General features: G+C 40.9%; 1 protein-coding gene across 2 annotated transcripts; it reads right to left on the reverse strand.

Moving 5' to 3' along the window:
- Positions 1-660: 660 nt before the first annotated feature.
- Positions 661-11,562, reverse strand: LOC103702789. 2 transcript variants are annotated; one of them, XM_008785354.4, is made up of 4 exons: positions 8,545-10,515; positions 7,029-8,462; positions 3,974-4,094; positions 661-1,351 (listed from the first exon to the last, which is right to left on the reverse strand). In XM_008785354.4, exons 1-4 carry the CDS (start codon positions 9,562-9,564, stop codon positions 1,137-1,139), a joined length of 2,790 nt encoding a protein of 929 aa, XP_008783576.2. In that variant the 5' UTR covers positions 9,565-10,515; the 3' UTR covers positions 661-1,136. The 2 variants fall into 2 exon arrangements, with proteins under 2 accessions (XP_008783576.2, XP_038982627.1); XM_039126699.1 differs by lacking the exon at positions 661-1,351 and having other exon boundaries at positions 4,052-4,185; positions 8,545-11,562.
- Between the last annotated feature and the right edge of the window lie 718 nt (positions 11,563-12,280).

Here is a 12,280-nt window from a genome sequence, read left to right on the forward strand (position 1 = left end):
TATTTGGAATCAGATATATGATTATATAAACAGCTATTTGAAAGATACAAATTTCAATGGATTTATGTTTTGAAACGGAATTAGCTGTATCTTTATACTGATTCAGAGCGAGTGAAGTCCTCTCTATATCTTTATCTTGGCTCTTGCTCGATCTAGCAGGCGGTCTAGTATTTTGAAACGGATTTGGTTCTCCAAGCTAGAGAGGACTTCACCTGATCTTAGACCTGACTCAACCCGAAACCCTCCCGTGGTAACAAATAAAATAATAGTTTCTTTCTAAAAGAAAGATATTGAAAAGGACCAGAAGGCGGCATGAAACAAGTGAGTCCCAAGAAACAATTTGAGTTCCAAGAAGTACCTTCAGCGAGTCCCATGCGCACCGCGATTCTGGTTTTGAAAAGTCAAGACGAGAACTCGTAAGAGATTTGGCCATGAAGAAACAGAGGCAGTAGCGATCGAGCTCACCTTCCCCTCCCACCTGGCTTGCATCGAAGAGGAGAGTAAAAGAGCGAGCGAGAGGGGGAGATTGAGAGAGAGCGATGATGACTGATACATTTCCTTCTGCAAACACTCGTCCAGTTTCATATTTATTCAGCAATTAAATCAGAATATAAGAGAAGATAGGCTTGCTCAGATTACGCAAGGAAAGTGCCACAGAAAAAGCAGAACAACCTCAGGAAATAGATTTAAGTGCAAACATCCGAGTCATCGGCAGAAACCAAGAAAATAATAATACGGCTGTTCGGTACAAGTAATCCATCCAGTGATCCAAATCGTCGATATGGGAGTCTCATGAGGGGCCAAGGAGCCGAGAATGATCGACCAATGCTTCTAGTCATTTGACTTCCCGTATTCCTTTCTTATCCCTTGAGAATCACAAGAATTCGGTATTACAAATGAGATAATGGTACAAATACAAAATCTAGGGACAGCTATCATTTATACAAAATTACAGCTTCTCGTCTGCAGAGTTCCTGGAACCCCGCCCCAAAACTGGCTTTCAAAAACCGCCCCACGGCTTAAATCAGCCAGAATCCCACTCTGGCAACAAAGGCAGCAACAAACATTGATCACTTCCAGCCAAATGGAATGACAGCTTTTGCATCACTGCTGTGCGATATATCCAGCTCCAAGATTCAATCAAGAACTAAAGAAGCAAGATCTGGAGATTCGGATACCACCATGGCATCTGCAATCTTAAGAGCCATGACAGACTTGTATGCAGCCAATTCAGCATTTGCCATCAGCATTTGAGCCCTAATACGGAGTTGGATGGCCGATTCCATAGCTCTATCAGCCGCATTCTCTGCTTCTTGGACCCTCCTCCGTGAAGCCTCCTCTTTACCTCCAGCTACACATGGAAATAATGAAAAATCAACACAAACCCACAGGATTCAAGTAGTTCAAATTACACAACTTCCTAGGGATCACCCAAACTCATTAGAAGAGGAGAAACAAATAACAAAGCCACATAATATCAGATGGATCAGGAAACCATCCAAATCTTTCACCTAGTAAAAGAACTGCCTATCATCATGAAACACCATGCACAACGCAGAGTATAACTGGCAATAAAAACTTACTCGACCACCTACAAAGATCGAGCAAGGGCCAGAGAAAAATACTAGACCGCCTGCAAGATCGAGCAAGAGCCGGAGAAAATATGACATCCAAGTTCTCATCTAGATGTTGTGTAACCTACAAACATGTATTCTCAGGGTATCTTGGACAACAGAACCCATGACTGTTGTGTAACCTACAAACATGTATTCTCAGGATATCTTGGGCAACAGAATCCATGACAATGTGGTTCAACACTACTTGGCACCCAAGCAAAAATTGTTTGCTATTTATCATTACAACATTTTGCCGAACCCTCTTTATCTGGTCAATCAGTTACTAGGTAAAAGGTCTTTGCAACTGACATTTTGGCAGGAGGATTAGTCAACTGATTTACTGAGTCCAGAGCCATAAAAGAAGATCCCTGCCTTTATGGATTAAGCAAAAGTTATAGTATTCCATAAGGTTCTGTCCCTGGACTACAAAGTTCACAAACCTCTTAATATCCTAACAAGCTCAAAGATACTGTTAAAGATTCAAAAACATGGAACCAAAAGTTAAAAACATGGTTCATGGGCCTGTTAATTTCCTAACAAGTTCAAAAAAACTGTTGAGAGATTCAAATATGGATAGGTTGAGCGCCCATGAATAATACTCCTTTTGCATAGTGAAGTTACAAGAGAGAATCACTAGTAACACAGTATAGGCATTAAGAGCACAGATCGCATGGGTTGAAGTAATATTGTATAGCTAATGTTGTACAGATTTGACGTGGGCATTTACAACACATTTCATGACACAAGTTTTTCTGCTAGTGATGATTTTTTCATATGTGCAAATGCACACATTAATTTTAATTCTTCTTTGATAAAACCATGTTCACCTGATAATGTAAAATTCTCATAAAAGCAGTAAATCTGAAGAGACACTTATATTTGCATCAATTCTATATATTTCTAAGTGAATGATGGAAAGAATGGCTAGTTTATTTTCTAAAAATCCAGAAAAAGCAATTCCCAGCAGTGACATCATGTGCAGTAGAGAGTAATAACTGGCATGAAAACTTGCTCGACCACCTGCTAAACCGAGCAAGAGCCAGAGAAATATGACATCCAAGGTTTCATCTAGATCTTGTGTAACCTACAAACACATATTCTCAGGATATGTTGGACAACAGAACCCATGACAATGTCGTTCGACACTTCTTGGCACCCAAGCAAAAATGTGTGCTATTTAACAGCACGACATTTTGCTGTACCCTCCTTATCTGGTCGATCAGTTTAGGTAAAAGGTCTTTGAGTAAGATTTGGGCAGGAGGATTAGTCAACTGATTTACGGAGCCTAGAGCCATAAAATAAGATCAAGACTCCAGGCCTGCCTTAACGAATTAAACAAAAGTTTAACCATCCCATAAGGTTTTGTCCCTGGACTACGAAGTTCACAAGCCTGTTAACATCCTAATAAGCTCAAAGATACTGTTGGAGATTCGAAAACATGGAAGCAAAAGTTAACAATATAGTTCACGAGCCTGTTAATTTCCTAACAAGTTCAAAGAAACAGTTGAGAGATTCAAATATGGATAGGTCGAGTGCCAACGAATAACTCCTTTTGCATAGTAAAGTTGCAAGAAAGAATCACTAGTAATGCAGTCTAGACATTTAGAGCACAGATCGCATGGTTCGAAGTATTATTCTAAAGCTAATATTGTACAGATTCGTGGACATTTACAACGCATTTCATGATACAAGCTTTTCTGCAAGTGATGATTTTTTCAGATATGCACTTCTATTTGCATTGATTCTATATATTTCTAAGTGAACTCTGGAAAAAATAGCTAGTTCATTTTAAAAAATCAAGAAAAAGGAATTCCCAGCAGTGACATATGTCGGATGAGTTAAGCCAGGTCAGCCTGCGATCCCCCCCACCCCCACCCCCCTTTTCATTTTCTTTTGACACTCGAGAAAATACCATATAGGGCCAATATCCAACACCTAGGAGACCACCATCAATGTCAAGCTTAATTCCATCACAAACCTCTTCCGATAAGCCTTCAAGACAACCCCAGAAAGAAAACCAACAAACTTTGAACATTAGATCACATATAAACCTTGAAGAGTCTTAAATTATATATAGCACAAATATTATTAATTTCTAGTGCTGACCAATATTGGAAAAATGACTAAATTTCTCTCTCCTGGTGCCTAGTCCATACTTATGGTAGTAATGGACTCCAGGAAAGCCATTCATTTGGAGAAAAAAATGGTTCTCAGAATAGACTAGCCAACACATAGTCCCCGGGCTTGAACAGGTCAATTAAAGCATGAGGGAAAAAGAAGATTGGAAAGAGCTCAAATGCAATGAAAGTTTAAATCAAACAAGGAAAACACCTCACTAATGACATCGCAAAACATACCTTCCAAGAAGAATTCTGGCTTCCCTCTTCCAGACTGGCTACGTTGCCTCTTAAAAGATCTTTTTTTCCGAAACAATGGTCTCTGCATAAATTGTGCTCTCCTTGGGGTTGGGATGTCATACTGTGACAGTATCAAGAACACAATTACGTGATAATACAAAGTTATGTACCAAACTACCACATGCAAAAGGAACAAACCTCCAATAAATTACCTGTGAAAAAATGAACATCAAGAACGAAAATAAGAAGAATATGTTCTAAGTCATATTCATTAGTACCTATCAATAACCCCTACATTAATAAAAATTTAAGAGACTAAAGTAAGAAGACCCAGCTATAATTAGTTTGAACAATCAATATGATAGAAATTGCAATCTATTGCACACTAAATAGATGTCAAATATGGATACATTCTGTCTTTCTGACAATTGCAAGATTTTATGGAGGCCTGTAATATAAAATTTAGGTAAGCACAGTTTTATAACAATGTAGTGTTCCCAATACTCTATAAAGAGTCATGTCCCTCAATCCACCTAGGAACAAAATAAAATATCAATGCATCTAAACAACTTACATAAGCACTTCAATCCAAAGTACTAGTATGTCTAAAGATGAACACAAAATAAGCCACACAAGTCATTTTGAAAGATAAAACAACCAGTAAGCACAGGTACTAAAAGGTCTTAAGAGGCTAGGTGCATTGATGTATGACATATTTTAACTTATGTTACTGGTTGACACAGATAGCTTCGGCACGTAGAGAGGCACAAGGCTAGGTGCATTGCTGTATGTCCTAAGGCACCCGGTGCATTGATGTATGACAAATTTTAACTTATGTTGCTAGTTGACCGAGATAACCCAGATAAATTTCACCTTTCTCATTAACAAACTCCATTACTTTCATAATTCTCACATAAGCACTCATCAGTGTTTTATTTATGTATTCCATAGTTTTTTGATAAATGGTTAAAAGCATTTTTATCTTCCACCATTCAAAAAGCCCAACTATTCATTGATGCATAAATATAGTATGAAGAAAAAATCCTTATGAGGATGGAATGCATGATAAAAGTGATGAATAATCTCTTGATGTTCTTGCATGATCCTTCCACAGAAATTCAAAGAGCAAATAAATTAAACTATAAAAGAAAAACATAGTGGCATTGAAACAACTACAATGGAGCATAGTATTTAGAAAATATTCCAAATATTGCCACTACCATAAAACTCCTATAACATGTCAATATTTCTTTTGTGTGAAAATTTTCAATACATCAAAACTACCCTCCTCGCTTTCTTGACAAACTTTCATGTGCCCCAAATGCACGACTCTAACAACAACAAAGAGGCTTCAAGCCCACTTACCGCTTCCATTCCTCCTCCCCTCCCTCAATCCCCATCCCCTTCTCTCTATCTGCCCTGTCGGCCCCTTCCCATCCAATGAACAGCCGCGCATCTATCAACACCAGCACCCACACAAGTCAAGAGCCCACTATCAAGCAACATCGCAAGCAGGCAGCCTTTGCCTAGCCTACCCGTCCCCTCCCCCCACAAACACAAACAAAAAACCCTTTTTCTTTGCATGTAACCCTCTGAAAATCCCTTGATAGGCACCACCGGTACATATCCTCGTACCTCACTCCAACTCCATAAATGTGACCATCTTATTTTCTCATCACTATAATTAGTGAAAAGAGGCTTTAGTTTGTATGTGTGCTTTAGTCTCTACGTGTATTTAAACGGGGCTTTATTTTCTGTCTGTCTTCACATTTGATGTGTAATATTCCAACTCTCAACTGAAGGGGTATAAACCTTTTCCTTTCTCGATAATTGCTTTAAAATGGCGTATTAATGAATCATTGACTTTGCCGTGCTACGCTTTCCAGTCCTCAGTAAAAAGACTAACTGCTTAATTTTTCATATTTTAGGGGCTTTGATAAGCCATAGATAATGACTTGTGCTAAGACAAGAAACAACATCATGGCAACACTACAAGCTTAAATAGTTTCCAAGGCAGTTGCATGGGCAAGCAGCAACTAGACCTCATGGTCACAGTAGTCAGCTAACTCGGGATCCAAATCATTTTCTTGATGGTAAGAAGCTGGTATACGCGCATATCCGGGAATTTATGCATGCAACATTTTGGTTGCACATGCATTTCTATATCTACATGTTATAGCGACAAGGACAATGAACTGTCTTCTATTTTTGCAATATGTATGTACATAAAGCTAGCAATACAAGTTATGACCATTGTTTCAAATCTGGTGGAACATCCTGCAAGATACTGGGCAAAGTACTGTCCCAAGTGTTGGAACGGGGACGTCCCGCTATCGGCCCAGCATCCCAAATGACACATCCATGTCCAGTTTCAAGGAAAAACCAAGACCGCCCCATCCCACAGGATTTAGGACCTTGGTTATGATCGCCATTCAGTACTGTTAAAAAGAAGCTTTGTTCTCTTTGCTATCTAACAAGTCAAAGCTGTCATTGCTTATATTTTTCTTCAAGGAAGAAACCAAGCAATACCATGATAATGGACATGTGACTATAGCTTGAGCGAATAAACTAACATATATAATAGTGAAGTCCTTCACAGATGTAGAAGGTTGATGTTGCATAAGCCTTCTTTAAGACTTGATGACTAGCATGTATGACCTATCCTTTGGTGCAGCAAATCAACTTTAAATAACTAATCTTAGTTGATGATAGAAGAGTTTTGCTTTCAAATTCAAATGAGAGTATGCTTTGACACGACTGATTCTTCAAAGTTCATGTGCCACACTAAACATGATGCAATTAATCAACTTTCAGAATTCATGATTTTTTTAAGCTATTGAATTTGCTCTCGTTACCAATAAATGCATATTTTTTAATAGTAAACAATAGCATCATGTCTCAAAACTATCTAACAGTAGACAGAGATAATAATGAATCGCATATGTAAAAATAGGTGAAAAACGATTGGATACCAACACAACAAATTCCATATCATTAGTGTTGGAGACCAAAGCATTGTGGATATGCAAGAGAAGAACTGAAGCATAATTGTTACCTGAAAGGCCCTAACCAGAGCTGCGCGTTTCTGGTTCCTCTTTTCTACCCAATAAACATACACAGCAGCCAGCATATCCCTGTTTCCCAAATCTTGACAAAGATCCAATGCCCTCTCTTTATCATAAATGCCATTGGGATTGTTATAAGCATCCTTTTCCAAGACAGATATTATTTTCTCAAAAGTTTCATATGAAATGTGACTAATACCACTATTATCCACATCAGAAGAGCTAGTGTTTAGCTGCTCGAGCCACTTCTCATCCCCCGAGTCCATATCATATATGGCAACATTGCTTCTTAAAGCTCGCCCAACTTCATCATCCAACACCCTAATGTAACCATCAGGGCGCACAAAAGAAGCTGTGGCACTGTCCTCATAATCAACTTCACAAACCACTGGCACTGGTATTGCCCTTATAAAGACATCCTGTGAGTTCTGTGAATTACGTTCACGACATTCCATATGCAATTCCTTAAACACAAGCCAATCCCACCTGTCACAAAACTCAAGCTTCCAACCATCCTCTCCACTCCACATATAGGCATGAGTAAAACGGTTGACGACACAGGGCCTCACCTCCTGAGGTTTATGCAGGTACCTTGTCATGCCCCTTACCTTCACTGCTATGCACCAGTCTTGAGAATGTGAGAATTCCAACATAACATCAGCCCCTTCTTCCCTCCAGCACCTATCAGAAATAGTAACCAAGATATTTGCACTGCAATGTGCTGAGTCTATTTTTTGCTTCAACTCAACCAAAGCCGACTTAAGCTCGACGGGGCTCTTTGTAGATGACTTTCTGTGCTTTTCCTGAGATCCAAGAGGAGTCCAAGCATCACTATCATCTCTAGCACTTAAAAAATCACTTACACAATATTCAATTGTTTTCACATGGACAGGCTCCACAAAGGAGTCCCTTAGGGAAAGTATTCTGGATTCTGGAAAAACTCCAACATTGTTTGGATTAGATCGCAATGAACCAGGATGTGAATTCATTAGGACAGGATGGCGACTTCTGGAATGCCTAGAGGAGCTCCTCTTTCTCTGATGTTTACGTAGCCTTGAACCATGCAAAATTACAGCACTTCGTCCAACTGGTCTAGGGCCTTCCAATGCACTATGTGATTCATTCCTCTTCACAGCAGGAACTACAGAAACTGGGATTTCGGTTCCTGAATAAACTGTATCCCAAGTAATATGAGAATCATATTCTTCAAATCGCACATTCACAGGAAAACTTGCGTGCAAACCCATTACGTATCTTGCAAGAACTCTCGGCAAGTATTGAGAACCAAGAACCATACTAACATGCAAACTCTTGAAGAAGAATGGAATGGCAGAGAAATTAAGCGAGAACAAAGGTATAAACTGTCTGGCACCATACGTCTTGAAAAGTCCACAAGCAGGTAAAGCAGTGCTGAAGAAAACATTCTGAACAGAAAACATGAATAAACATTCAAAACCTAAAAATAAAACAGAAACAATGAAAGGGCAGCAAAAACAGAAAGCTTACATTGTTGCAGTGCCGAACTGGTAAGAAATGGACGCCATTTAGAGAGAAAGCACTGGCTATCGATTCAGATAGAAGAAAAGCAGCAAATTGCCAGATTCTCACTCTAGCCCTCTTCATCCCGCTAATTACAGAGATAAGGAAACGAGAAAACCGATGTGAACTACTGCTACAGGAGGAATCTATGAGCACGGCGAGCACCATAGAACCACTCACGCCAGTCCAGATATCATCCTCTAAAATGCCCACCTTTTCAGCAAAATGCCTTGCAGACTCTGTTATCCTAATTTCCTTCTCCCCTCTACCTGTTCGTCTTGAGAAATCTTCTTGCTTCCTATCTATTTTCCCTGTCTCTCCTGAGACTTCCTGAACTAAAGGTTCCACCTTGGGCTTTTTCCTGCGCTGTTTCCGCACAAAAACGATTCCATACTTCCGATCCTTCTCGCAGCCCCTGTCCCCTATTCCAGAAAGCGAAGACACCGCATCGTCTGACCGGGGCCTCCGCCGCTTCCGGCTGTAAACTATCCCAAACTTTTCCCCATCGGGAGAATCCACAAAGCTCCTTCGACTGACAGATTCATCCGCCCCACCGGCGTCGGATTCCGGCGCCACGGGCTCGCGCCACTCATCCTCGGCCCCCAGATCCACCTTCTTCCCTCCCCCCTTCCACCACCGTAGATCCGCCGTGCCGCCACCGCCTCCGAGAACCCGCAGCCACTCGACCCCGTCGCCGTTTCCACCGTCCGCCTTCTTTCCCGGAGCCTGCTCCGACACCGCGAGGCGCTTCCCGGAGCGGAGAACCCTCGCCTCGGGTTCCCCGTCGCCACCGCCGCCAGCCTTGGCCGCAGCCTTGAGGACGAACACCCTGGTCGACCGCCGCGTCCCGACCGACGGCATCGACGCCGGCGGCGCCCGGAAGGGGAAGATCCTCGACCCAATCTCCGCTGCCCCCTCCGCCTCCCTCGCCGGCTCCCCGAGCTTCCGTACGATCTTCCGGTTCTCAGATCTCGCATGCCGTCTCATCACTCGTCGGCGTCCTCATCGGCTTCCGGCGCCCACCCATCGCGGGATCCCATCACCGCCCCCTCGACGACGCCCACAGTGACCGGATCCCAACCGACGATCCGATGAAATGCCCTATGTTCTTCTCTCTTTCGCCCCTTTCCGGAAATTTGCCCCTTTCCGGAAATTTGCCCCTTTCTTTATTTGTTACCTCCTCTTGCACTATCTCAAATTCTTGGCCGTTATGGCGTTTCACGAATTCGGCGTTGTAGCAACGAAGAGTCGAAGGAGAGAGAAGAAATGGGAGAGAGAGATAAAGAGAGAGAAAAGATAGAGGCGGCAGCACGAACGATCTAGGGTTTGTTTTTCTTTTTCCTTTTTCTTTTAAAAAAAGAGGGGGGGAGAGAGTGGAAGCGGTAACCTTTCACCGCCTTGTGCGGACCGTGCGATGGAGATCTGACCGAGGATATACGCCCGCGCGAAGGGACGCATCGAACGGTAACGAAATGCGCGGAGAAGAAATGCGTGGTAGCCTTTCCGCCCGTCGAGGGATTTTAAACGGGTAGCGGGATTTTTCGGTCCGAGAACTTAACGGGGAAGTATGCGTTCTGCTGCGATCTAATGTCCGTCGAGAAATTTCTATACCTCCTACGTGGCAGAAACTAAGAATTTCAAGGAATTTCTCAGTGTTTCCCAGAAATTTCGATTATTGACGAACGGTCGAACGGTAGTGGAAGCCGAGGCGACAGCGGGAGGACGGCGACGCACGACAAAAAAAGTCAATCGATCGGGCGATGTGATAAGGGCAGCGGACAGCCAATTTGGGGTTATCGCGCCATAGAGGTTACGCCGTGGGCCCATCCCCGGTGGGCCTCCCATGAGCGGTCCTTTTGGGCATCAGATAGCTTTAGACGTTGGACGGCCAGCCCTCTCTCGGGCCAAGTGCCTTACAGTCGGTGAGGCCCAAACCGTCTCGAATTATTTAAAGCTGCTTTGGATTATTAAACAAAGCACAAATTGAGATGTTTGTTCTGACAAATTTGCGCATGACATACAACTAATTAGTTTACTGAAATTTGAAATAACATGAACTAAATAGTACATAAAATTGGAGCCACACGTACTTTAAATAATTCCATTCAAAATCCAAATAAGGATCCTCTGCTGGATAGAACTTCATTCAAAATTTCAGAATGAATTCAGGTGCTCTCTCTCTCTCTTTCTTTCTCAATGTACACCATGCAACTCCTCTTCTCCCTACCCAACTTCTTTTATAAAATTTGTTGTTTTTCCTTTTTAAACTTCGTATGCATTGCATGTTCATCTGGATTGGTTTCTAAGGAGCATTATTCATTTAAATTTTGTTTTAGTAATTTTTTCGATTTGCAAGTGTATACTGCAGTTTGATGTTATGCTATAACAAGAGTACGAATATATTTTTCTAAGAAAACTTATCAACTGTTCTGTTTAGATGCCTGCATAATTCTAACAATTGTTGTTCTAGATGCCTGTGTAACAATTGCTGTCATGTCTTATGCTAATTGTTATTTGCTGAATACAAAATACATGATCAAAAGGTGATGGACTTGGGAAAAGTAGTGCATGAGATATAGGCTTGCACATAAAATTTTAAGTGGGTATTGTCATTGAATAAGCATCCCATTATGAGCCTTTCTTAAAAGTGCATCTTTGATATGCTTTGTCTGAGCAAAGCAAGAGACTAGAATCTCATATCTGGATTAGTAATAAAGTGTTTTCACATGAATATGAATATGGTGGGTTACCTAATCTTTCATCTTGGATGGGAAAAATAAAAAAAGTAATGAGTGTTTCATGTCTCATCAAAGGTTCACATACACATACAGTGATTGTTTTCAAGATGCAACTGGGGTGGTGTAGTGCAGGTGTGACAAGTTGACACAACATTTTCAGGTTTGGTTTGGATCTATTGGTTGATTTGCTACGGCTCCTCTATCTTCCCTCAAGATTTAAAGGAGTAAAATCCACATACCTACAAGTATATAACCACACTTGCATATATAATAATTAATTCATGGATATATCATACAGGTCTAGAAAATTTTTGGTAACTTCCAACTTCTATGATCTACTGCATCAAACCACATAACCACTGTTAAGATCTAACAAAATTTGATGGGCTAAAATTGGTTACTCTCAAGTCTAGGTTAATTACAAAAAAATCTTCACCTAAATTACTATGACAAGTCTGGGACACATGGAGCGTAAGGCTATGTTAAGTAATTTTCAGGTTTAATTACATGACTAGAGTCCAAGTATTGCATGTGACAAGATGAATGGGTGGCTATGATTTTTCATCTAATTAGAGATTTTTCCTTTTTTATTTATGTAATTTGATAAAATATTCTTGCAGTTTGGAAGGTGCAGTTTTTTCTCTCCCTTGGACTACAAACTGAACTAAATAAGCTATAGTTAATAGGAGATGTTGCATAAATAAACTATGTAGTGAAAGAGATTTCAGAGTCTTGAAGCCTCAGTGGCATGGGAAAAGTTCAGTTAAGCATTATAGAGGATAAATACTATCATCGAAATAGCTATAGAGTATGTATGTAACTTACATAAATCTCTTAATTTAGCCGACTTTCTTTGTTTTGTTACCAACATCAGTAGTGTTAAAATGCTGAAAATAATAATCTGTTGGGGATCGATAGACAGAGTTGCTGCTAGCCTTCAGGCAAAAACTTTAAGCCAAGAGAGC

This window comes from Phoenix dactylifera, chromosome 5 (assembly GCF_009389715.1).
Source record: "Phoenix dactylifera cultivar Barhee BC4 chromosome 5, palm_55x_up_171113_PBpolish2nd_filt_p, whole genome shotgun sequence".
NCBI classification, from domain to species: domain Eukaryota; kingdom Viridiplantae; phylum Streptophyta; class Magnoliopsida; order Arecales; family Arecaceae; genus Phoenix; species Phoenix dactylifera.

Coding starts and splice junctions, on each gene's coding strand:
- LOC103702789 (XM_008785354.4), bottom strand. CDS start 9,564: ATGAGACGGCATGCGAGATCTGAGAACCGGAAGATCGTACGGAAGCTC. Junction 4,095..7,028: donor CTCTGGTTAGGGCCTTTCAG/GTAACAATTATG, acceptor ATACTGTCACAG/TATGACATCCCAACCCCAAG. Junction 1,352..3,973: donor GCCAGAATTCTTCTTGGAAG/GTATGTTTTGCG, acceptor TTCCATGTGTAG/CTGGAGGTAAAGAGGAGGCT.